At 47.0% G+C, this 27,929-nt stretch overlaps 1 protein-coding gene across 3 annotated transcripts in view; it reads right to left on the bottom strand.

Moving 5' to 3' along the window:
* Positions 1-27,929, bottom strand: part of DRP2 (dystrophin related protein 2) — a 146,784-nt gene that overhangs the window by 12,551 nt on the left and 106,304 nt on the right. For all 3 annotated transcript variants that reach the window (XM_077283432.1, XM_077283433.1, XM_077283431.1), the window contains 2 exons: positions 8,258-8,404; positions 3,501-3,750 (listed from right to left, as the gene is read on the bottom strand). In XM_077283432.1, coding sequence (XP_077139547.1) covers positions 3,501-3,750; positions 8,258-8,404 — 397 coding nt within the window. The remainder of the gene's footprint in view (positions 1-3,500; positions 3,751-8,257; positions 8,405-27,929) is intronic.

Below are 27,929 nucleotides of genomic sequence, written 5' to 3'. Positions count from 1 at the left end.
GGATCAGGACTGAACACACCGACAGCAGGCGACAAGTAAAGGTCCAGGTGAGTTAAATAGGCCCAGCCTAGCAGGAGATGAAACAGCTGAGCCCAGCCAAGACCAGCCATATCGCTAAAGGCCACCAGAGGGAGCCCAAGAACAAACTCACACAGTACCACTCATGACCACAGGAGGGAGCCCGAGAACGGAATTCACAACACTTCTCCCTCTTACAGACATAGCCTCCCTTCATGACACAGATGCTGCTGCCACTTTTTATAACACCACAATAACAGCCCTGCTCATGCATAGCAAAACTCGTACACTCAACAGGCAGCTCTGGCTGACCAGCCTGACCAAAGAACTGAGACGGGCCTCCAGGATCGCTGAGCGGAGATGGAAGCGATCCTGCTCTGCCGACCACTTCACTGCATACAAGCAGTCCCTCACCAACTTCAAGTCCACGCTCACTGCAGCAAAACAAACTTACTTACTTCTCATCTCCCATATCCTCCCTGTCTCACAACCCTAAACAGCTTTTCAACACTTTCAATTCTCTACTCCGTCCCCCCACACCTCCTCCCTCCCCTCTCATTTCTGCTGAATACTTTGCCTCTTTGTTGAAACAGAAGATTGATACGATCAGAGAAAGCTTTGGCCCACAGCCCCTCTTAGCTGCTCAACCCTGTTCCCCCAAAACCAGCTTCTCCATCATGACAGAAGATCAGCTCTCCGCCCTCCGGTCAAGATCACACCTCACCACTTGCACGCTTGACCCACTACCATCCCACCTTATCCCTAACCTTGCCACGGTCTTCATCCCAACCCTAACGCACCTCTTCAAGCTCTCACTCACAACAGGTGTCTTCCCCTCATCCTTCAAGCATGCCAACATCACACCCATCCTCAAAAAGCCCTCCTGCGACCCATCCTCTGTGTCTGGCTATCGCCCGATATCTCTTCTCCCTTACGCCTCCAAATTACTGGAACAACACGTCCATCTTGAACTGTCCTCCCACCTCTCCTCCTGCTCCCTCTTTGACTGGTTACAATCTGGCTTCCAACCCCATCCCTCAACTGAAACTGCCCTAACTAAAGTGACCAACGACCTACTAACTGCCAAGAGCAAGCGACACTACTCTGTCCTCCTTCTCCTGGACCTGTCTTCTGCCTTTGACACTGTGGACCACTCCCTTCTGCTACAGATCCTCTCATCTCTTGGCATCACAGACTTGGCCCTATCCTGGATCTCGTCATATCTGACAGATCGAACATTAAGTGTTTCCCTCCCCCACAACACCTCCTTAATTCGCCCTTTGTCTATCGGTGTTCCTCAAGGCTCTGTTCTAGGACCTCTACTCTTCTCCATCTACACCTTCGGCCAGGGACAGCTCATAGAATCCCACGGTTTGCAGTACCATCTCTACGCCGATGACACGCAGATCTACATATCCGGACCTGACCTCACCTGCTTACTTACCAAAATCCCACACTGTCTGTCTGCTATCTCGGCCTTCTTTTCTGCTCGCTTTCTAAAACTGAACATGGACAAAACAGAATTCATCATCTTTCCCCCATCTCACTCTAACCTCCACCAGACCTATCCATCAATGTTAACGGCCGCCCACTTTCCCCAGTCCCACACGCCCGGTGCCTCTGGGTGATCCTCGACTCTGCCCTCTCTTTCAAGCCACATATCCAAGTCCTTGCCTCCTCCTGCCATCTCCAACTCAAAAATATTTCCCGTCCCGCGCATTCCTTGGCCGCGTCACCACATAAACACTAGTGCATGCCCTTATCATCTCCCGCCTTGTCTACTGCAACCTCCTACTCTGGCCTCCCCTCTAGCACCACTCTAATCCATCCTACACTCTGCTGCCCGACTAATCTACCTGTCTCCCCGCTATTCCCCCGCCTCTCCCCTATGCCAAGCCCTTCACTGGCTTCCTATCGCCCAGAGACTCCAGTTCAAAACCCTTACAATGACATACAAAGCCATCCACAACCTGCCTCCTCCATACATCTGTGACATGGTTTCCCGGTACTTACCTGCACGCAACCTCCAATCCTCTCAAGAGCTCCTTCTCTACTCCCCTCTCATCTCCTCTTCCCATAACCGCATCCAAGATTTCTTCCGTGCATCCCCCATACTCTGGAACTCTCTACCCTAACACATCAGACTCTCACCTACGATAGAAAGCTTCAAAAAGAACTTGAAGACTCACCTCTTCCGACAAGCCTACAGCCTACTGTACCGCTGCAAAACCAGCTCTACCCTCTCCTAGTGTATCCTCACCCATCCCCTGCAGACTGTGAGCCCTCGCGGGCAGGGTCCTCCCTCCTTATGTACCTGTGTGCCTTGTTTTTTGCTCATGTTTAATGTATTTGTCTATATTTGTCCCCTTTTCACATGTAAAGCGTCATGGAATAAATGGCACTATAAAAATGTATAATAATAATATTAATAAAAAAATATGGCCATTAAAGTCTAAGGAGAATGTTTAACCACTTCCTGACACTAGACAAACTGGTAAAACTGGTACTTCCAATGTCATGCAGCGTGTATGATGCAGGCTCAGGAGCTGAGCCCGTATCATACCCTGCAATCACTGACAGCGGCACTTAAAGTGAGTGGTCCGAATGGAAGCGCCATTTCACGTGCCCATTACCTTCCCTCAAGGTGCAATTGCGGGTTGCTGATGGGTTACCATGGCAGTTGGGCGCCTGATCATGCATAACATGATGGCGCCTCTGTGAAGACTAGCCTGTGGCTGGGCTTCATAGGAGACTACGATTTTCTTTATATATATTACAATACTGCGAGTTGTTCTCCAAGGGCTATAAGAAAGTATAAAAAAAAAAAGAAAAATTTGAATCACCGCAGAAAAACAACAAAACTGAGGTTTTTTTGTCACTACAACTAGGGCAAAAATTGTCATAAGAAGCTATCAAAATGTTGACTACCACATCAATATAAACATCAGCTTACCATGCAAAAAAAAAACAAGCCCTCCCGGAATGTAGAAGATAAATGTTAGGGGGTCATAAAAAATGTAACACAAAGCAAACATTTTGACAATTTCTATATTTTTCCCCACTTAAGTAAAAAAGAAAAAAAAAAACATTAAAAGTTTGGTCTCTCCGTAATCCCAGTGACCGATGAGCTTTTGGTGTGTTTTTTACTCAAGTGACATATTTTACTTAATCGGTGCAGAAAATCTGCAACATCAAAAACTCACCAAAAGCTCATGGTGGGAACGTAGCCTAAGGGTATGCGCACATGCTGAGTATTTGCAGATTCTTCTGCAGCAAAAATCGGTGTTGGTAAAATATGCTCTTCTTATGCATTTTTGGATGCATTTCTACCTGTATTTTCCCCCATTCTTTTGAACCTTTACTTGCCAGAAATCCAGCGACTTGATTGTAGATTAAAAATGTAAAAGTTAATTTTACTTTCTATGTTCATGTGGCAAAAAGTAAAACAGATTACACTGATAAGCCGTCATCCTTCGTCATACCTGTAGCAATAGTTCCCTGAGTCGATGTAGCTGGGATTCCAGTTGCTTGTTGTGATCCTCCAATATCTGCATACGAGTCTCTAAGCGATTCTTGTGATGGCGCAGTATCCGGGCTTCACTTAACAGTTCTTCACTTTGGACGTCCCCACTGCCGCTCCCACCAGAATCGGGTGACACCTCCCCAAGTAAAGGAACCTCTCCCACCTCTGCGTGCTGCCATTTCAATCGTTTCAACTCTCCCTGGAGAATTCTGCAATGAAAGAAGCAGCCTGAATGTTCCAATATATCAATAAGCACAAAAAAACGGCCCAATAACCAGGGACCTTCCCAGCCTGATAATATAAACCTGCAGCTGTCAGCTTTACCTATAGAAGACCCCACAACATTTTCTTCATCTACAAGTACAGTAAGCTACACACGCACAGCACTAATTATATATCTCATGGATATCTATCTATTATCTATATATCTACCTATTATCTATCTATCATCCATCTATCTATCTACAGTGCCTTGCGAAAGTATTCGGCTCCCTGGAAGTTTTCGTCCTTTTCCCACATATCATGCTTCAAACATAAAGATACCAAATGTACATTTTTGGTGAAGAATCAACAACAAGTGGAACACAATTGTGAAGTTGAATGAAATTTATTGGTTATTTTAAATTTTTTGTGGAAATTCAAAAACTGAAAAGTGGGGTGTGTAATATTATCCGGCCCCTTTACTTTCAGTGCAGCAAACTCCCTCCAGAAGTTCATTGTGGATCTCTGAATGATCCAATGTTGCCCTAAATGCCTAATGATGATAAATATAATCCACCTGTGTGTAATCAAGTCTCCGTATAAATGCACCTGCTCTGTGATAGTCTCAGGGTTCTGTTTGAAGCACAGAGAGCATCATGAAGACCAAGGAACACAACAGGCAGGTCTGTGATACTGTTGTGGAGAAGGTTAAAGCCGGATATGAATATAAAATGATTTCCAAAACTTTAAATATCCAAAGGAGCACTGTGCAAGTGATCATATTGAAATGGAAGGAGTATCATACCACTGCAAATCTACCAAGACCCGGCCGTCCCTCTAAACTTTCATCTCAAACAAGGAGAAGACTGATCAGAGATGCAGCCAAGAGTCCCATGATCACTCTGGATGAACTGCAGAGATCTACAGCTGATGTGGGACAGTCTGTCCATAGGACAACAATCAGTCGTACACTGCACAAATCTGGCCTTTATGGAAGAGTGGCAAGAAGAAAGCCATTTCTCAAAGATATCCATAAAAAGTGTTGTTTAAAGTTTGCAACAAGCCACCTGGGAGACACACCAAACGTGGAAGAAGGTGCTCTGGTCAGATGAAACCAAAATCGGACTTTTTGGCAACAATGCCAAACGATATGTCTGGCATAACGGCAACACATCTCATCACCCTGAACACACCATCCCCACTGTCAAACATGGTGGTGGCAGCATCATGTTTTGGGCCTGCTTTTCTTCAGCAGGGACAGAGAGGATGGTTACAATTAATGGGAAGATGGATGGAGCCAAATACAGGACCATTCTTGAAGAAAACCTGTTGGAGTCTGCAAAAGACCTGAGACTGGGACGGAGATTTGTCTTCGAACAAGACAATGATCCCAAACATAAAGCAAAATCTACAATGGAATGGTTCACAAATAAACGTATCCAGGGGTTAGAATGGCCAAGTCAGAGTCCAGACCTCAATCCAATCGAGAATCTGTGGAAAGAGGTGAAAACTGCTGTTCACAAACGATCTCCATCAACCTCACTGAGCTCGAGCTGTTTGCCAAGGAAGAATGGGCAAGAATTTCAGTCTCTCGATGTACAAAACTGATAGAGACATACCACAAGTGACTTGTAATCGCAGCAGAAGGTGGCGCAACAAAGTATTAAGTTAAAGGGGCTGAATAATATTGCACGCCCCACTTTTCAGTTTTTGATTTTCCACAAAAATATAAAATAACCAATACATTTTGTTCAACTTCACAATTGTGTTCCACTTGTTGTTGATTCTTCACCAAAAAATTTACATTTGGTATCTTTATGTTTGAACCAGGATATGTGGGAAAGGTTGAAAATTTCCAGGGAGCCGAATACTTTCACAAAGCACTGTATATATCTATCTATCTATATATCTATTATCTATCATCTATATATCTAATATGTATCTATTATCTATCTATCTATTATCTCTCTATCATCTATCTATCTTATCTATTAATTAGCTATTATCTATCTATTATCTGTCTATTATATATCTATCATCTATCTATATCTCAATCATCTATCTATTATCTATCTTTTATCGGTTATGTATTTATTATCTATCTATTATCTATAATCTATTGTCTATCATCTATCTACCTACTATCTATTATCTATCATATATCTACTGTATCATCTATTATCTATCTATGCATTATCTATATCTATCTCTTATCTATCTATTATCTATATTATCTATCTATCAATGTATTATCTATCTATCTTATATATCTATTATCTATTTATCCCATATCTATTATCTATATATTTGAAAAAAATGGAACAGCATACTGTTTAGTCAGTGGGTGTATCAGCCTTCCGAACAAATTATCCGTTATTTGCCAGAAATACAGAAGCAAAAAAAGAGAGGCAGCGCTTCAAAAATTACCAAAACGTGCAGTGGACTTTATTTGGCCCACATGGTGTGGCAACGTCTCGGCCCACACGAGCCTTTCTAAGCATTAATGGCAATAAAAAAGCTACAAAGACGCATACAATTCATAGAGAATGTCATGTAAGATGATAAAAATAAGATACAAATAGCAAGTTCACAACATTTATAAAAAACAAACTGTAGTAAAAGAAAACATGATCCATTGACAGGTCACCAGGAATGTGAGTGTGGTCAGTATAATAACAGATCATACATAATAACTAAGATTGTGCCGGATGGATTTACCTAGTCGTTGTTTAGATTTTAGGAATGTTCAGTAACAAAGGATAATTATGTCACAGGAGACTGCGAGGTGTATGGTTTCTGTGTATATATCTGATGTATAGAACAGCATCTCACGGAACGTTCTAACAATATCTGCCGGCTCAGTTACTTTTAGCTGAAACATCATGTTATACAGCTGGTATGCAGCGCCCCAGAGTCCTGGTCGTTGCAGTACTGATGCTCCGCCGCTAAGGGGGGCTATGGTACGTCTGATGGCACTGAAGGAGTTCATCTGACCAGGTATCACAGACACCAATACATTTCACAGTCTGGCCTCCAGGGGGAGCTAAGGGTTCTATTTATTAGGCCACTCCTCACAATCTGGTAAAACGGGGGGTTAGGCAGGAAGTTAGGGAGAAAGCTGACTGGGTTGGAACCAGGCAACACCTTGTGGCAGAGGGTGTTGTAGGGGAAGATTCAGAGGGGTCCCTGTCAGGGGTGGGATCCTGACAGAGGCCTAGCAACCAAAGAGAACGTTACGGGACCGCGCCTGCACGATATAGCGGCGGTGCCCTAAGAAAGGACAAGAAGCGAGGTTTATTGTGCTGAGTGAGAAACGAGACCAACGCAACAAGGAGAATACCAGTAGGAGTCGTGCTGTAAGACGAGGGAACATCCTATTGAGGCGCATAACCGGTGGCCGGAACGCCGAGGAAGTATAGAGCTCCAAGCCAAACTTCAAACCTACGGCAGGACAGTCAGTTATAGGCGGGCTGTCTCACCAAATTGACCTAGGAAGACACAGGGGGGTAACAACAGGAGTGGGGCGACGCTAGAGTCCCGGAAGAGCTCCGAGCCTCCCCGTCATACGGGTGCGTCTTAACCATAAGATCTGGGGGTCGTGGAAGAACATCAGAATCGAGTTGTGAGGGAACACGAGAAACAGACACAACAGTTGTGAGGACTATCCCGTGGTGCTTAGCAGGGAAGGACTACAACACACAAGCGCTAGAAGGTAGGCACAGATTTCCACCTGCAAAGGGAACTCTGGAGGTGCCATCGGACCGGCCGGACTTGCGCAGCCCGGTTAACCGTATTCCGGACTGAGGACCCTGAAGCCTTCAGTAAAGAGGTAAAGAGACTGCAACCTGGTGTCCTCGTTATTTACCGCGACCGGCACTTCACCACACCATAACGACACCACCATCCACACCCTATTATTTGGGCGCCCCTCAGCAGGGTCATGGACCGGGCCTAGCCACCATGACAACCCCCAGAGCAGAGACTCAGAGGCCCGGTACCAGGTACCCCTCGGCCCTGCGGCAGTGGGGGCGCTGCAGGTACATAGCAGACACGCACTTGAAACCAGAAGTTTCCATCTATTCCATGTATTCTATGCAGCCGCACGCTTCGGTCCCGAGTGCCGGCGGCTGTGCCGGGTATTGATGCGAGAGACTTGTGCGAGTTTCTCGCATTGCACTCGCAAGTGTGACCATGGCCTAATAACGGCGATCGCAACACTGGGGTTGATAAAAACCGACCTGAATCATGTACTCTGGGGTCTCAGCTACCCCTGGTAGCTGAGACTCTGGAGAAATTCCGAATCGATGGGGGCACTATACACTTATTTCTCAGCGCAGTTAAAAAGCGGCGCTGAGGCGCAAGTACCCTTAACTGCCGCTGTTTATGTGGGGTGTCCTTACTTTTTCACAATGGTGTACATCATTTTCGTTCAGGTATATATATATATATACAGTAAAAAAAGTAATGAAAGTATAAAAACAGAGAGAGAGAGTAAATAACTACTTATCATAGTACCTGTTTTCATGCTCCAGCTGGGCCAGTATTCTTTCTAAGCTCCCCTGTTCTTCCTCTGGGTTTAGTCCTTCCATGATCTGTGTAGTAGTACATGGATCCCGATCTGTGATGGGACTAGAGTGGCGCAGAAGATAATGATCCTCGTCACTGTTTACAGAAGACAGAGTATTGGTTCAATAAATTTTGACTTTTATATATAATACAATAATGGTTGCAACTCAGCTGTATGGCCGAATCCCAAGACTCATAACTTCAAGTTCTGCAGATGGATCATGAATCAAGACTAGGATGTGTTATTAACATGTGGCCTTCGTTAAAAGATCTCTTCACCGCTGTTTTAAGTCCTGTTTGTTTGTTTCTTTCACTAGCCCTCTAGTGCAGTGGTTTTATGGTCTCGGTTCATGGTATGCAGTGCTTGATACTTCTAGGCTCTATGCTTTAGACCAGGGTTCCCCAACCAGTGGCTCAGGAGATACATGTGGCTCAGGACCATGATGTGTGGCTCAAGGCTGTCAGCCAACCTGGTGGATCAGTACCTGATCTACCAAATAGCTATGAAGGGCAGGTTTCCTAACTATTTAAATTAATTTAAATTAAATTTGCTGATGACACAAAGCTAGGAGGGATAGCTAATACTGGAGAAGAGAGAGGATTCACAAAGATATAAACTGGAGCAATGGGCAGCAACTAACAGAATAGTTTTCAACAAGGAAAAATGCAAAGAACTAAATCTAGGCAATAAAAATGAAAAAAGCATATACAGAATGGGAGGAGTAGAACTAAACAACAGCACATGGGAAAAAGACTTGGGTATACTAATAGATCACAGACTGAACATGAGTCAACAGTGTGATGCCGCAGTAAAAAGGGCAAATACAATTCTGGGATGTAGTAACTGAAGCACAGAGTCTAGATCACGCGAAGTCATTATTGCCCTCTACTCCTGTATGGTCAGACCTCATCTGGAATACTGTGTCCAGTTTTGGGCACCACATTTAAAAAAAGACATCAACAAACTGGAGCAAGTTCAGAGAAAAGCAACCAGAATGGTGACCGGTGTACAAACCATGTCCTATGAGGAACGGTTAAATTATTTGGGAACGTTTAGCTTGCAAAAAAGAAGACTGAGAGGAGACCTAATAGCTTTCTACAAATATCTCAAGGGCCGTCACATTGTAGAAGGATCATCTTTATTCTCATTTGCACAAGGAAAGACTAGAAGCAATGGAATGAAACTGAATGGGAGGAGACACAGATTAGATATTAGAAAAAACTTTTTGACAGTGAGGGTGATCAATGAGTGGAACAGGCTGCAATGAGAGGTGGTGAGTTCACCTTCCATGGAAGTCTTCAAACAGAGGCTGGACAGACATTTGTCTGGAATGATTTAGTGAATCCTGCTTTGTGCAGGGGGATGGACCAGATGACCCAGGAGGTCCCTTCCAAATCTATCATTCTATGATTCCAGGTGGTGAGTTTTTTGAGTAGGACCACACAGATTGGAGCAGGTTTGGATGTGCAGATACTGGCCTTACTGTTGAAAAGATAAATAAAGTAAGTGCTAAGCTGGACATAGGATGATACTGCCAAATAGAGGGGGAGCTCGAGGCTGCAAAGGCAATAGCTTGGTGTAAGTACCAGATGCAAGAATACCGAATGAGGATAAGGTGGGAACCCCTGGATGCAAGTATAGTGCCTTGGGGTGATTTCTGTGGGGAAGCTTTGGCTGTCTTTATACCGAAAATGGGGCTACTGGGTGTCAATACCGTTGGGGACAGGAGAGCTGGAAAGGAAAAGGGTTCTTGATGTGGCTAGTGACCCTCTTAAAGAGCTGATTGCGACTCTCAAGATGAAAAAACTTTGGGGCCACTTGCTTTATAGCCATCAAGTGCCAGTCTGAAGCTGGCCAGATCATTGGCTCACAGAAGGTCATGAAGACATCTACAACACCAAAGACCCAAAGAAGAGACATAACCATAGCTACAGTGGCCTCTATTTCCCAGCTTTCTGACTATCACAACACTTTGGCATGACGGCATGATGAAGGTGATGGATCTTCAGCTACTAAAATTAATTCATCAAAGCAGTTAAGGGCCAAGAGCTGACTAAATGCCTTCCTTTATACCTGTGAGCAGCTTTTGAACTGACCTAATAAGAAAACATAGCTAGAGCTGGAATGCCGCAAGAAACTCAGGTAGATGATCGAAAAGTTCCTATATTTCACAACAATTAAGGCCCATTGTTGAAAACACACAGATGACTTCACAGATCACCGAATCCTTATCAGCCAAGATTTTCTAACTACTGTAACTGCCAAACAGACAATATTATCACCTACATGCAAAAGCCTATTTGAGAAAAATGTAGAATGTTTATTTTCAGGATTTTCCTTCCCTGAAGACATGCAGAGCCCCTAATCAATTAACTTACCTAGAATGTCCTGATAACTGGAAGAGATTGCCTGGAACCTTCACAATCCGCAAATCTATTTTATGGGAACCACATATTGACGTTGGATGAGTACCCAAACACTTTCTCTATGCAATGACATTAAAACATTTTACTAAACATCTCATGAACCCAACACAACTTTTTTTCTATTCTCTTCCAGTTGCTCCTTAGAAAACATCATCCATTGCGTGATTTTAATGCAGTTCTTTCCCAGCACCTGGACAGAACCTCCATGACCCTTCATGACACAAGGGCCACTTCTGTAATTTTGTTATATATTTTTTTTTAACGGCCTTCAGCTCGATCTTGAGCCATGGCAGACTTGATGGATGAACGTTCTGTAGAAAGATCAATGTTGTACAAGCCTAGATAGGTCCACCAGAGTCTTCTCCGTCGTTATCTTGATAGTATTAAGCCTTCGAGTTGCTGGTCTTCCTCTTCAACTTGTTCCTTCTATACTTCCAACCATGATGTCCTTTTCAAGTGATTGCTCTCTTTGTATGATGTGTCCAAAGTAGGCAAGTCGTAGCATGGTGATCTTTGCTTAGAGTAACATGTCTGGCTTGATTTGTTCCAAAATTGATTTACTTGCTCCATAATACTTGCTTCCATCATTTTACCCTCAATACAGGAATTTATTTTTCTGAGAACCCTGCCGTTTATTCTACACCACAGAGAGGGATTACCCTCACTTCTCAAATGTTCATAATACCCACTCCCAAATAGACTACTTCTTATTTGCAAATATACCCTTATCCCCTTGTCTCGTGTCACACAATCTACAATAGAGCATATTATTATTATTTGAGATCTGGGGTTGGGTGAGGGCTTAATTTTTGAGTCCTTCCTCTTTCCTCACCCCTGTTACTTTATTGGTTAATTATTGTAAAATCAATAAAACATTTTTTGGGAAAAAAGGCACGATATTCGCCCACATCACAATTACATTTATGATTTAAGATTATTATTGGAATAAAATGTATTTTTCCATTGTGCATGGCTACTGGGACATATGGGGCGAGTGTCGGACAACATACTAACCTAGAGAGGAGGAAAAGAACGTCCGTTACTTACTGTATGTCTTATACGTTGTATGATCTTTGCAGGACGAGGTAATGACTATGTTCTCTTAAGTTGCCTTGTCAACATATGTTATAGCATCATATGACATAATGGGGAGTACAATTTTAATAACAAATCTTTAATGGAAATTATGTCCCCTAACAGTTACACAGATTGTGCAATCCAAAGACCAATGAATGTTTTCCTTACTATCAGTAGGAATGGAGCGGCGGAGCACATTTCTACAGCGCTTATCTTCAGCACCCCCACCCACCTAGATTTTACTGATCTGTCCGGATCCCCAGTGTAAGGATTCAGGCTCTCAGGTAGGCAGTAGGTAGCATTCACACAGGCATTGGATTCTTGTATCAAAACAATGTAATGTCTATTTTTCACTGGTACCAAACAAAAACCATAAACATAAACCCTAACCTTGTCCAAACGCTAACTAAATAAAATAGACCCTGGCTACTCATACCCGGCTGAGCTAGTTCCAATCTGGTCAAACTGAACAGCTATCATCTATAGCAACCAGTGATACTTGAAGTTTGGCACACATGGCCTGTCCAGACTCTTTTCAGAGAGAGATTCTGGCTTGTCTCTCTCTTCAATGCAAACACAATCTACTATGCTCAACTTCCCTGAGTGAACTGAGTAAGGAGAACAGCTAGCCTAGTTATATGCAGAGCCAGCCAGGTGATCTAATCAGAACCTGTAGAGCTATGAGTTAGCCCTAGTCTACCTGGTTCTGCTAGATACCCCACCCTCTGCCCAAAACCTGGGGTACCACCTGCCAACACAGGACTTTAAATTGACCCAAATGTGATGCTCATACTTGCAAACATGAGGGTTACCTAGTAACTCCAAGAACCTAACCCTATTTTTGGGTACAGATTTTCAGCCATGCTGATTTTTGGAGGGTGGCAGAGGTCCTGCCACTTTGACATCTGCAAGGTTAGATTTTGACTGGGCCAACCAAGAAGGGGTTTCGTGCGGGTTCCTACTTTCCCAAGGTTTTAGTAAGTTGCCATAATATATGGGAAAGCCCTTCCTTTTTCCTGATCGGTGTATTTTGTAATTGACCTCTCCCACAACCTTATAGGGCCCCTGCCACTGGGTAAGGAACTTGCTCCCTCTATGAGTACTAACACAAGTATGCGATCCCAAGGCTTAAATTGTCTCACTTGAGCTGACCGATTATTCCACATGGATTTTTCCTCTTGGGCCTTGAGGAGGTGCTCTTTTACCTGTCCCTTCACTTTGTTCCCACGACACAACAAATCTTTATGCCTGGCCCCTCACGGAAACCGATTATCAGCTCCCATCTCCAGGGTAACTGCATTTACATTTTCCAGAGTACCTTTTACTGTTAAGTCTCTGAGCTTGGGTAGAACCAAAGATGTCCTGGAACTCCTCCAGGTCAGGGATACTTGCTTAAGGGGATGCTTCTTCATCCTCCTTCCTAAAGGTACCTTCACACTAAGCGACGCTGCAGCGATACGGACAACGATGCCGATCGCTGCAGTGTCGCTGTTTAGTCGTTGTGTGGTCACTGGAGAGCTGTCACACAGACAGCTCTCCAGCGACCAACGATGCCGAAGTCCCCTGGTAACCAGGGTAAACATCAGGTTACTAAGCGCAGGGCCGCGCTTAGTAACTCGATGTTTACCCTGGTTACCAGCGTAAACGTAAAAAAACCCCCCACATACTCACATTCCGGTGCCCGGCGTCCGCTTCCCTGCACTCCTCCTGCATCCTGTGTCAGCGCCGAACATCTCCGGCATCTCCCACAGAGCACAGCGGTGATGTCACCGCTCTGCTTTACGGCCGGCACTTACACAGGATGCAGGAGGAGTGCAGGGAAGCGGACGCCGGGCACCGGAATGTGAGTATGTGGTTTTTTTTTTACGTTTACGCTGGTAACCAGGGTAAACATCGGGTTACTAAGCGCGGCCATGTGCTTAGTAACCCGATGTTTACCCTGGTTACCAGTGAAGACATCGCTGGATCGGTGTCACACACACCGATTCAGCGATGTCAGCGGGAGATCCAGCGACGAAATAAAGTTCTGGACTTCTAGCTCCGACCAACGATGTCACAGCAGGATCCTGATCGCTGCTGCGTGTCAAACTCAACGATATCGCTAGCCAGGACGCTGCAACATCACGGATCGCTATCGTTTAGTGTGAAGGTACCTTAACCAGTACAGTGAATGGAAATTCACCATTTACATCATGTGCCTTTGTTAGAAAAGCTGACTCCAGGCAACATACCAGACTACTGAGTGCTACCGCTTTAATCCCAGAACAAGGAAAATGTCCATTGATAACAATAGCATGCAAAAAGTCCTTGACCACTCTGACTTGGTGGGACACGGAATCATAGTCTGTGCGTATGTCCACCTGGGCCATAGAATAGTTATTGGCGTCTCCATGGATACACTTTACTCCCCTTCCCTGAGTCCAGGAGTCCCGTCACTTGGATACTGTGCACAGTCACCTGGCATTCCTGAGGCCCCCTCACCATAGAGGGACAGCACTGCAATTGGGGTAGGCAAAGTAGGGGTACCGCCGGCCTACACTGCAGTCCATGGGCTCTGAGGTCAAGGGACATGACTGCGTATCCCAAGATTGGTCCTTCAAGATGCCGCATAAACCCTACCCCTGACCACCTTCCTCCAAAATATATTTCTTACCCACAATTAAGACGCGACAATTAATTCTTTGGATAATTTGGCCACAGCGGCCATTTTATTAACAAAACAAACATAAATAACCATTTATACATTTGTATAAAAACTTGAGGGGAGGGTTCTTGGAGCTAATAAATCTGGCCCCCAATAGGCAAAAGCCCAAACCAACTTTTAAAACGAAAACCTTCTTTACCCTCAGCCGTAACCTCCAGCTCGAGGGAACCATGTAACCCGTTTTTCCGGGCAAACAAAACCCCAAAGCTCCCGAGGTAAACTCCCCGTCCAGAGCCAGTAAACCAAAGCCAGATCAGCCCCATAAAACACCAACTCCAAGAACCCCGCCCCCCGTCAACCAGCCACTGTGACGACAGTACAACTCGAACCCCCACAGAAAAAGACTAATTTAAATCCTGCATCCACCACTACTCCCCCCCCCCAAGCCCAAGAAAACACCTAAAGCCAAACTAAAACAAGGGAGGGTGGGTGGGCTTCTCACTTCGCTGACTAACCAGGTAATGGCCCCCTTTCCCGCACTTTTCCTACAAGCCTGCCCTACAAGCTACAGGCCACCCCTTTCCTCCTAAACCAATCCCCACTGACCCTGCTTTATTTTTAAACAATGCTCCCCCAGTCCCCTTGGCAACGCAGTCATGGGGAGCTTTCGTTTAGCTGCGTTCCTACAGCCCCCCCGCTTGACTGCGTATCCCAAGATTGGTCCTTCAAGATGCCGCATAAACCCTACCCCTGACCACCTTCCCCCAAAATATATTTCTTACCCACAATTAAGACGCGACAATTAATTCTTTGGATAATTTGGCCACAGCGGCCATTTTATTAACAAAACAAACATAAATAACCATTTATACATTTGTAAAAAAACTTGAGGGGAGGGTTCTTGGAGCTAATAAATCTGGCCCCCAATAGGCAAAAGCCCAAACCAACTTTTAGAACGAAAACCTTCTTTACCCTCAGCCGTAACCCCCAGTTCGAGGGCACCATGTAACCCGTTTTTCCGGGCAAACAAAACCCCAAAGCTCCCAAGGTAAACTCCCTGTCCAGAGCCAGTAAACCAAAGCCAGATCAGCCCCATAAAACACCAACTCCAAGAACCCCGCCAACCACGAGCAGCACTGAACACCTCAGGCTCGCGAGTGCCTCACCACTGCCATGGCTCTCTCAACACCTTCCTGTATAGCCAACATCCACAAGTCCATACCAATATCGTTCAAATGAACGCCATCACGCCTCCAAAAATTTCCCACACCAGCCTCCAATTCAAAATGCCGAACTGCCACACCCCCATTCCGGGAGACAAAGCTTGCCATGGCCCTGTTCAGCTTCACCCAGGTCCTATTGATCTCTTTAAGGGAACGTACCGCCCTCCACGTTTTCCTGGGTACGATGTCAGACCAAACTGTCACCATTCCTGGAAAGGATACCTACAATCTCAAGAAATCAAAGCGGATATCCCGAATCAACTCTCTTACCGGCTTAGACCCCAAATCATTCCCACCCAAATGCACCACAACAATGTCCGGGGAACGATCCAAACTAGCAGCGTGGGCAAACTCGGATAGTATCCTGCACCACAACATGCCCCGAAAACCCAACCAACGGACCACCACCTCATCTCTCTTAAAACCCATTTGCCTACCATCATGCCTAGCATCCGCACGAATCGCACCCCAATGCACAAAAGAGTGTCCAAATATCCAGGCCAGCAGTGGGGTCCGACCTGCAAAATACAACAACAATTAATAGCCACCAAACCAGTAACCAACATCAATGTCGAACATAAGACAGGTACCGATTAGACGCCCACCTGCCAATCCGCTTAATAACTTCTGGACCCAAACCCAAACCAGCAGCCTCAGATGCCGCCCCAATCCGAAACGAGTGTGACCCAAAGGAAAATGGGTCAAGGCCTAACGACGTCAGCCCTTTTCTCAATACCGCCGTGAACTGAAACCGCAACAAAAACTCACCTTGTCGGTGCCGCAAAAGTGGGCCAGACCTGCCAGGCCACAATCCCCAATAATCCTCCAAACACCGATGAGGGCACATCAAACCCCCAACCACCTTCCCTAAAACCACACGTTTCCCTTTACCCAACTGATCGGTCTTTGACCGCCTAATCCAAAAAGCGATTCCACCAGCCCAAAATTCCACATCCTCTGCTAACAACCCCCCCGCTTTAAACCGATTAGGGGACACCAACTTTCCAAGTCTCAACGCCCCGAAAAAGGCCAATGAAAACGCCAACCGAAACAAGACAGCCTCGAAATGAGAACTACAAAGACCCCCCAACGCCTCCCCCAAACGCTCCAACGTCCCAAAAGAAATGGGCCGCCACGCATCGCAAGTTGACGAACCCTTCCGAAAACCTTTTAACGCCTGCTGAATCAAGAAATCATTGGTAACATCCACGGAACCCTGAAGCTTGAAACCAAAAGCCAAACCAGCTATAAATTTATTCAGCCTTGACACCGACCAACCCCATTCCTCCGCCGACCCAATCAAAAACAAAATCACCATCACCTTGTCACCATCAGAATCAACCGAACCCAACTGCTCCAACCACCCTTCCCACATATGCCATGATGATTCATAACCTGACCACGTCCTTCCCGACACCGAGGCCTGTATCAACCGACCTCCTCGTCCGCAACAATCCGCCACAAATGAGAAGGGCATGGTGTCCCTGCATCCTCCGCTTCTGGAACCAACTCCCGAAAACGCTCCCACTGCGAACGAGACAAAGCATCGGCTATAAAGTTTTGAACGCAGGGAACATGCACCGCCGAAATCCAAGTATTCAACTCCAAGCACCGCAACACTAACTCCTGAACCAATTTGATTACCGGGGGAGAGGAAGACAAAAGACTATTAATCACCGCCACCACGCTCAAATTATCGCAATGGAAACGTACCCGCCTATCCTGAAACGTACGACCCCAAATGAACACCGAAACCACAATTGGAAGAAGCTCAAGCAATGCCAAATTTTTTGTTAAACCAGTTTCACACCACCAATCAGGCCATCCGCCAACACTCCATTTACCAGCACAATAGGCTCCATAGCCAACACTGCCAGCTGCGTCCGTAAAAATTTTGCAATCAAAATCATTCAAATCTTCCTGTTGAATCAAAGCCCGGCCGTTATAATTATCCAAAAAATGCCGCCAAATGACTAAATCCTCCCTATGCTCCTGATTCAATCGTATGAAATGATGTGCGGACCGCACACCCGCAGTCGCCCTGGACAATCTTCTGCAAAATATTCTGCCCATAGGCATGATACGGCACGCAAAATTCAAATGCCCCAACAGCGACTGCAATTCTTTTAACGTAACCTTGCGCAACTTTTCCCATCTCAGCACCTCCTGTCGTAATGCCAACAACTTCTCCTCAGGTAACCTGCACTCCATCCTCTCTGAGTCTATGAGAATACCCAGAAAACTCAAAGCCGTGCAAGGGCCCTCTGTCTTTTCCCGCGCCAAAGGCACACCAAACTGTCCCGCCACCCACTCCATGCTAGCCAACAAATTTCCACACAACAAAGAATCCGGCGGGCCAACAAACAAAAAATCATCCAAGTAGTGGATGACAGACGGAATTTGGGAAACATCCCGAACAACCCACTCAAGAAAAGTACTAAAAGACTCAAACAACGAACATGAAATCGAACAACCCATAGGCAAACACCTATCCAAATAAAACCCCCCGTTCCAAAAATATCCTAACAACGGGATACTATCGGGGTGAACCGGAAGCAATCGGAAAGCCGACTCAACATCTGTCTTAGCCATTAAGGCACCGGCTCCATACCTACGCACCCATTGTACCGCAGCATCGAAAGAAGTATATACCACCAAACAAAGCTCCTCAGCGATGCCGTCATTAACTGACTGGCCCTTCGGATACGACAGATGCTGAATCAGGCGGAACTTGTGAGGCTCCTTTTTAGGGACAACCCCCAGAGGCGAAACAACCACCCCTTCCATTGGTAAAAAGCTAAACGGCCCCGCCATATGCCCCAACTCCACCTCCTTCGACAATTTAGCCGTAACTACGTCCGCCTGTAATTTAGCCGACCTCAAATTCTTTTTTGAAAACGGGATAGTATGAGCCGGATGAGGAATCCGAAAACCCTCAGAAAACCCGTCCCATAGTAGCCTCGCCTTTTGGATACCTACTTAGATAAGGGGCCATCCTTTGAACCTTCACTGGTGTCACCCCCTTGACCGCCTCCCACTGCTGGTTGACCCCTTGCTTTTTTAAAACATTTGGCCGCTCCATGTGAGGCCCCGCTGCAGTGAGAACAGACATGCTTGAACTTGCATGTACTTCCATATTTGCATTGGCCGTCATTAAACTGCCAACACGTTCCTGTTTTGTCCTTAGCCCCTTGTGACCCCTGTCCCCCAGCTCCCTGTCCCGACTGCTGACCGCTACCCCCTCCCCCCCCATGAAAGGACTGCCCAAACCGCGTTGGAGCCATAACTTTCAACCACAACCCTATATCTTTTTGCTCCCATTTTATCTCGGGCCTGACCGCCTTCCTTTGCCGAAACTGCTCATCATACCATAGCCACGCCTAGCCCCCGTACGCTCTGTATGCCTCCCCTATAGCGTCCAAGTAGCAAAACAGGCCCGAACAGTTCTCAGGAAACTTTTCCCCAATAACACTCGCCAAGATTGAAAACGCCTGCTGCCAATTCACAAACGTCTGCGGTATTAAACGCCAGCGCCTCTTTTCTTCCTCCTCCTTTTTACTATCCTCCTTCTTACCCTTATCTAGATTAAACTTCTCCAAAGGCAAGAGGGAGAAAATCTCCACATATTCATCTTTCCAAATTTTTTCCTTTATTTCTTTCTTTAAATGAGCCCCTAACGGCCCCTCAAAACACACATAAACCTCTCCCTTAGCTCTATCATCCAATTTAATTGTATCCCCTTTTTCCTTTTCCGTTTGAACCGACACTGACACCCCTGCCACCAACACTTGCTCAACGCCACTCGCTCCATCAGACCCCCCTACCACCCCAGCACTCTGGCCAGATGCCGGCAACCACGCACCTACCAGAGACGACCGCACACTATCAGGGCCCCCCCATCCAATCTCCGCAAAATCTGAGACATACCCGCCAAAAGCTCCCTGACCCTCCTCTCCCTGCCAGATCAACCCCCCCATACCATCTATCCCCAGACCGTACTCCACAATCCATCACCGCAAAAGAATCAGCCTCATACTCACGAAGCTGCGCAGGTGCTGTGTCCCCGCCACCCGTGCGATCACCGAAATCGCGTGGATCACTCCCGGATCCGGAATCCTCCGCACCGCTGTGTTGCTCCTGGCCCGCGCCCCTGGCCTCCTCGTCACCAGGGGGACCGGAGCAGACGAAACAGACCTCTCCCTCGACCTTCTGGGCGACCTGGACCTAGCGGCTTCCAGCCCGTCTCCAGGCCTGTCTTCCTGCTGGGCCCTGCCGCGAGCCCCAGCATTTGCCGAACTGCGGCCCCTCCGAACTGGGCCAGGCTGGGGGGATGAGGTACGCCTGCCCGTCGCCCTGCCTCTTGAAACGCCGCCCCTGTCAGGCACCTGGGGTGGGTCAGACCCCAGGTTACCCGCCGCCGGACCGCTGCTTCCATCGCTGCCGGCCCTCCGTGCCACCGCTGCTCCCTGAGGGCTCCTCGTCGTCGACGTCGCCGGCGCAGCCGACCGTGCTGCTCTGCGCCAGGTAACGCTCCTGCTCACCGCCGCCATGTTTTGCCCTTGAACCGGATCCACTCCAGGTACTTCCGGTGCGGCCCTCGCCTCACTTTGGGTCTGCACCACTGCTGCTCCGGATCGCCGCCCAGCACCTGCAGCGCCGGCCGGAGGATTCCTGCCGGAGGGCGGGCCGGGGAGGGTTGGTGACCCGCGGCCCGCGCCCTCCGCAGGGTCCTGAGAGGGGCTCCGTGGCCGGCGTCTGCTGTGCGCTCCCAGCTCCGGGGACAAATGCTCCGGAGGATGGGTCCACCTGGATCTGGTCCCCTGGACACCGGGACAACCCAGAAGAGATGCCAGCTGTTCCTCCAGCCAGCCGCCACGCCTGGACCGCGCCATCTCCCGCAACTGCCCCAATAGTGCATCGACAGAGGACATTGTGCCCGTCTTCTCACTTCGCTGACTAACCAGGTAGGGGCCCCCTTTCCCGCACTTTTCCTACAAGCCCGCCCTACAAGCTACAGGCCACCCCTTTCCTCCTAAACCAATCCCCACTGACCCTGCTTTATTTCAAACTATGCTCCCCCAGTCCCCTTGGCAACGCAGTCATGGGGAGCTTTCGTTTATCTGCGTTCCTACAGCCCCCCCGCTATTCGTTTATATATTACTCGGGACTCGACACCTCAAACAGATAATGGTACGAGATTTACCCTTTGAACACGGTTCTGAACCCTCTTGGGTCTTTGTGCGCCCCTGTTATAGACTGGTGATTTAGGAGCGACATGCGACTAGCTCTGAGCAGGTGGTAACTATACTGACCGCAGTTCCTGATCTTAACACAACACTAGAAGTAGCCGTGGGATGTTCCTGTCACTCCCTGGACACCTCGTCACAGCCGGAGAACTAGCTACCCCTAAAGGTAGAAACAGGAAAGCTATCTTGCCTCAGAGAAAATTCCCAAAAGACAGACAGCCCCCCACAAATAATGACTGTGAGAGGAGAAGGAAATGACATACATAGAATGAAACAAGATTCAGCAAAGGAGGCCACTTCTAGCTAGATAGATAGTTAGATAGTACAGGACAGAACACTGTGTGTTGTGAATTCCGTTCTCGAACTCCCTCCTGTGGGCATGAATGGTACTTCGGTGAGTTCTGTCCTTGGACTCCCTCTGGTGGCTGTGAGGGGAGCTGCTGGTTCTGAGATTCCTTCCCCAGCTGCCCTCGTTTAGGGCTAGGCTAGGATTCTCTATTTAACTCCACTCAGATCGTTACTCCATGCCAGCTGTCAATGTTCTAGTACTGGTTCAGATCTCTCCTGGATCTTTCTGAGGACCTGTCTACTCCAGCAAAAGCTAAGTTCCGGCTTGTTCATTTGTTACTTATGGTTTTTCTTGCTAAGTTCTAGTTCAGCTTGCTATCATGAAACTGCCTGGCTAGCTGGAATCTCTGTGGGTGCAGAGTGGCACCACCGCACCGTGAGTCGGTGCGGGGGTATTTTTTGCACACTCTGCGTGGGTTTTTGTAGTTTGTTGTGTTGACCGCAAAGATCCCTTTTCTATCCTCAATCTGTTTAGTTAGACTGGCCTCTCTTTGCTAAAGCCCATTTCATCCTGTGTTTGTGATTTCCTCTTAACTCACAGTCAATACTTGTGGGGGGCTGCTTTTACCTTTGGGGAAATTTCTCTGAGGCAAGTGAGGCTTTGTTTCCTTTCTTTAGGGGTAGTTAGCTCTTAGGCTGTGAAGAGGCGTCTAGGCAGAGTCAGGCACGCTCCACGGCTATTTCTAGTTGTGTTGATAGGAGTAGGGTTTGCAGTCAGCAGAGTTCCCATTTCCCCAGAGCTCGTCCCGATTCCGTGTTTAACTATCAGGTCATTCCTGGTGCACCTAACCACCAGGTCCATAACAGTACAGCTGGCCCACAAAGTGTTAATGCATCTCAATAGAGGGAAAAGAGAAGTTCTGAGACCATTTTTTTTTTTTTTCTCTGCAGTGTGTTTTGCCTTTCTTTTCCCCTTAAACTCTGGGTGGTTCAGAACTCAGGTGTGGATATGGACATTCAAGGTCTGTCCTCTAGTGTAGATCAACTCGCTGCAAGGGTACAAAACATTCAAGATTATGTAGTTCAGAATCCTATGTTGGAGCCTAGAATTCCAATTCCTGATTTGTTTTCTGGGGATAGATCTAAATTTCTGAATTTCAAAAACAATTGTAAACTGTTTCTTGCTCTGAAACCCCGCTCTTCTGGTGACCCTATTCAGCAAGTGAGAATCATTATTTCTTTGTTGCGTGGCGACCCTCAAGACTGGGCATTCGCCCTGGCGCCAGGAGATCCTGCATTGCGTAATGTAGATGCGTTTTTTCTGGCGCTGGGATTGCTTTATGATGAACCGAATTCTGTGGATCAGGCAGAGAAAATTTTGCTGGCTTTGTGTCAGGGTCAGGATGAAGCGGAGGTATATTGCCAGAAGTTCAGAAAGTGGTCTGTGCTTACTCAGTGGAATGAGTGTGCCCTGGCAGCAATTTTCAGGAAGGGTCTTTCTGAAGCCCTTAAGGATGTTATGGTGGGGTTCCCCACGCCTGCTGGTCTGAATGAATCAATGTCCTTGGCCATACAGATCGATCGGCGCTTACATGAGCGCAAAACTGTGCACCATTTGGCGGTATCCTCTGAGCAGAGGCCTGAGCCTATGCAATGTGATAGGACTTTGACCAGAGCTGAACGGCAAGAACATACACGTCAGAATGGGCTGTGTTTTTACTGTGGTGACTCCACTCATGCTATCTCTGATTGTCCTAAGCGCACTAAGCGGTTCGCTAGGTCTGTCACCATTGGTACTGTACAGCCTAAATTTCTTTTGTCCGTTACTCTGATTTGCTCTTTGTCATCCTATTCTGTTATGGCATTTGTGAATTCAGGCGCTGCCCTGAATTTGATGGACTTAGAGTTTGCCAGGCGCTGTGGTTTTTTCTTGGAGCCCTTGCAGCATCCCATTCCTTTGAGGGGAATTGATGCTACGCCTTTGGCCAAGAATAAGCCTCAGTACTGGACCCAGTTGACCATGTGCATGGCTCCTGCGCATCAGGAGGATATTCGCTTTTTGGTGTTGCATAATCTGCATGATGTGGTTGTGTTGGGTTTGCCATGGCTACAGGTCCATAATCCAGTATTGGATTGGAAATCGATGTCGGTGTCCAGTTGGGGCTGTCAAGGGGTACATGGGGATGTTTCATTGTTGTCAATTTCTTCCTCCACTCCTTCTGAAGTCCCTGAGTTTTTGTCGGATTACCGGGATGTATTTGATGAGCCCAAGTCTAGTACCCTACCTCCTCATAGGGATTGTGATTGTGCTATTAATTTGATTCCTGGTAGCAAGTTCCCTAAGGGACGACTTTTCAATTTGTCTGTGCCAGAACACGCCGCTATGCGGAGCTATATAAAGGAGTCCTTGGAGAAAGGGCATATCCGCCCGTCGTCGTCACCATTGGGAGCAGGGTTCTTTTTTGTGGCCAAGAAGGATGGTTCTCTGAGACCTTGTATAGATTACCGCCTTCTTAATAAAATCACGGTCAAATTTCAGTACCCTTTGCCTCTACTGTCTGATTTATTTGCTCGGATTAAGGGGGCTAGTTGGTTTACCAAGATAGACCTTCGAGGGGCGTATAATCTCGTGCGTATTAAACAGGGCGATGAATAGAAAACAGCATTTAATACGCCCGAGGGCCATTTTGAGTACCTGGTGATGCCATTCGGCCTTTCTAATGCTCCCTCTGTGTTTCAGTCCTTTATGCATGACATCTTCCGAAAGTATCTGGATAGATTCATGATCGTATATTTGGATGACATTTTGGTCTTTTCGGATGATTGGGAGTCCCATGTGAAGCAGGTCAGAATGGTGTTCCAGGTCCTTCGTGCTAATTCCTTGTTTGTGAAGGGATCTAAGTGTCTCTTTAGAGTTCAGAAGGTTTCCTTTTTGGGCTTCATTTTTTCCCCTTCTACTATCGAGATGGATCCTGTTAAAGTCCAAGCTATTTATGATTGGACTCGGCCTACATCTGTGAAGAGCCTTCAGAAATTTCTGGGCTTTGCCAATTTTTACCGTCGCTTCATCGCTAATTTTTCAAGTGTTGTTAAACCGTTGACTGATTTGACCAAGAAGGGTGCTGATGTGGTGAATTGGTCCTCTGCGGCCGTTGAGGCTTTTCAGGAGTTGAAACGTCGTTTCTCTTCGGCTCCTGTGTTGTGTCAGCCAGATGTTTCGCTCCCTTTTCAGGTCGAGGTTGATGCTTCTGAAATTGGAGCAGGGGCTGTTTTGTCTCAGAGAAGTTCTGATTGCTCTGTAATGAAGCCATGTGCTTTCTTTTCGAGAAAGTTTTCGCCTACTGAGCGTAATTATGATGTTGGCAATCGGGAGTTGTTGGCTATGAAGTGGGCATTCGAGGAGTGGCGACATTGGCTTGAAGGAGCCAAGCATCGCGTGGTGGTCTTGACAGATCACAAGAATCTGACTTATCTCGAGTCTGCCAAGCGGTTGAATCCTAGACAAGCTCGTTGGTCGCTGTTTTTCTCCCGTTTCAATTTTGTGGTTTCGTACCTTCCGGGTTCTAAGAATGTGAAAGCTGATGCCCTTTCAAGGAGTTTTGTGCCTGATTCTCCTGGGGTTCCTGGGCCGGCTGGTATTCTCAGAGAGGGGGTAGTTCTGTCTGCCATCTCCCCTGATTTGCGGCGGGTGCTGCAGGAGTTCCAGGCTGATAGACCTGACCGTTGTCCAGCGGAGAAACTGTTTGTCCCTGATAGATGGACTAATAGAGTTATCTCTGAGGTTCATTGTTCGGTGTTGGCTGGTCATCCTGGGATTTTTGGTACCAGAGATTTGGTGGCTAGGTCCTTTTGGTGGCCTTCCTTGTCGAGGGATGTGCGTTCTTTTGTGCAGTCTTGTGGGACTTGTGCTCGGGCTAAGCCCTGCTGTTCTCGTGCCAGTGGGTTACTTTTGCCCTTGCCGGTCCCGAAAAGGCCCTGGACGCATGTTTCCATGGATTTTATTTCAGATCTTCCTGTTTCTCAAAGGATGTCGGTCATCTGGGTGGTTTGTGATCGCTTCTCTAAAAAGGTCCATTTGGTACCCTTGCCTAAATTGCCTTCTTCCTCTGATTTGGTTCCATTATTTTTCCAACATGTGGTTCGTTTGCATGGCATTCCGGAGAACATCGTGTCTGACAGAGGTTCCCAGTTTGTTTCTAGGTTTTGGCGGTCCTTTTGTGCTAAGATGGGCATTGATTTGTCTTTTTCTTCGGCTTTCCATCCTCAGACAAATGGCCAAACCGAACGAACCAATCAGACTTTGGAAACTTATCTGAGATGTTTTGTTTCTGCGGATCAGGATGATTGGGTGACCTTCTTGCCATTGGCTGAGTTCGCCCTTAATAATCGGGCCAGTTCGGCTACTTTGGTTTCGCCTTTTTTTTGTAATTCTGGTTTTCATCCTCGTTTTTCTTCAGGGCAGGTTGAGCCTTCGGACTGTCCTGGTGTGGATTCTGTGGTGGACAGGTTGCAACAAATTTGGACTCATGTGGTGGACAATTTGACCTTGTCCCAAGAGAAGGCTCAACGTTTCGCTAACCGCCGTCGCCGTGTTGGTCCCCGACTTCGTGTTGGGGATTTGGTTTGGTTGTTTTATCGTTATGTTCCTATGAAGGTTTCTTCTCCTAAGTTTAAGCCTCGTTTCATTGGTCCTTATAAGATTTCTGAAATTCTTAATCCTGTATCATTTCGTTTGGCCCTTCCTGCTTCTTTTGCCATCCATAATGTGTTCCATAGGTCATTGCTGCAGAGATATGTGGCGCCTATGGTTCCCTCCGTTGATCCTCCTGCTCCGGTGTTGGTCGAGGGGGAGTTGGAGTATGTGGTGGAGAAGATTTTGGATTCTCGTATTTCTAGACGAAAACTTCAGTACTTGGTCAAATGGAAGGGCTATGGTCAGGAGGATAATTCCTGGGTTGTTGCCTCTGATGTCCATGCTGCCGATTTAGTTCGTGCCTTTCATTTGGCTCGTCCTGATCAGCCTGGGGGCTCTGGTTAGGGTTCGGTGACCCCTCCTCAAGGGGGGGGTACTGTTGTGAATTCCGTTCTCAAACTCCCTCCTGTGGGCATGAATGGTACTTCGGTGAATTCTGTCCTTGGACTCCCTCTGGTGGCTGTGAGGGGAGCTGCTGGTTCTGAGATTCCTTCCCCAGCTGCCCTCGTTTAGGGCTAGGCTAGGATTCTCTATTTAACTCCACTCAGATCGTTACTCCATGCCAGCTGTCAATGTTCTAGTACTGGTTCAGATCTCTCCTGGATCTTTCTGAGGACCTGTCTACTCCAGCAAAAGCTAAGTTCCGGCTTGTTCATTTGTTACTTATGGTTTTTCTTGCTAAGTTCTAGTCCAGCTTGCTATCATGAAACTGCCTGGCTAGCTGGAAGCTCTGGGGGTGCAGAGTGGCACCACCGCACCGTGAGTCGGTGCGGGGGTATTTTTTGCACACTCTGCGTGGTTTTTGTAGTTTGTTGTGTTGACCGCAAATATCCCTTTTCTATCCTCAATCTGTTTAGTTAGACTGGCCTCTCTTTGCTAAAGCCTATTTCATCCTGTGTTTGTGATTTCCTCTTAACTCACAGTCAATACTTGTGGGGGGCTGCTTTTACCTTTGGGGAAATTTCTCTGAGGCAAGTGAGGCTTTGTTTCCTTTCTTTAGGGGTAGTTAGCTCTTAGGCTGTGAAGAGGCGTCTAGGCAGAGTCAGGCACGCTCCACGGCTATTTCTAGTTGTGTTGATAGGAGTAGGGTTTGCGGTCAGCAGAGTTCCCATTTCCCCAGAGCTCGTCCCGATTCCATGTTTAACTATCAGGTCATTCCTGGTGCACCTAACCACCAGGTCCATAACAACTGTGCGGTCAGTAATAAAAACTAGAAAAAGTCCACTGCAGAGAAATGCAAAAATCTCCACACCTGACTAAAGGTGTGGAGGGCAGAATCTGCTGCCCAGACTTCCAGCTTAGCTGAATAGATCCATACTGATAAGCTGGACAAATGAGCAAAACATAGAATGTGCTGAACAATAAGTCCACAACAAGAGGACTGCAAAAGGACAAGCAAGGACTTATCTTTGCTGAACAGGTCAGAGTGTCAGGGAAATCCAAAAGAGCCGAGGCTCCAAGCAGGAACAATTGACAACTGGCATTGATTGAGGGATAAGGCCAGACTAAAATAGCCGAGCCAGAAAGACGATCAGTGGAAGCAGCTGCTGATGCTAAATCCAAGAAGCAGCCATACCACTCAAAACCACCGGAGGGAGCCCGAGAGCAGAACTCACAAAAGTGCTACTTACAACCACCGGAGGGAGCCCAAGAGCGGAATTCACAACAGTACCCCCCCCTTGAGGAGGGGTCACCGAACCCTCACCAGAGCCCCCAGGCCGATCAGGACGAGCCAAGTGAAAAGCACGAACCAAATCGGCAGCATGAACATCGGAGGCAACCACCCAAGAATTATCCTCCTGGCCATAACCCTTCCACTTGACAAGATACTGAAGCCTCCGCCTCGAAAAACGAGAATCCAATATTTTCTCAACCACATATTCCAACTCCCCCTCAACGAACACCGGGGCAGGAGGATCAACAGAGGGAACAACGGGTACCACATATCTCCGCAACAAGGCTCTATGGAAAACATTGTGGATGGCAAAAGAGGCTGGAAGGGCCAAACGAAAAGACACTGGAT

The sequence above is a fragment of the Ranitomeya variabilis genome, chromosome 2 (genome assembly GCF_051348905.1).
Source record: "Ranitomeya variabilis isolate aRanVar5 chromosome 2, aRanVar5.hap1, whole genome shotgun sequence".
NCBI classification, from domain to species: domain Eukaryota; kingdom Metazoa; phylum Chordata; class Amphibia; order Anura; family Dendrobatidae; genus Ranitomeya; species Ranitomeya variabilis.
Note: the sequence above shows the minus strand (reverse complement) of the source record. Positions and strands in the feature narration are given on the sequence as shown.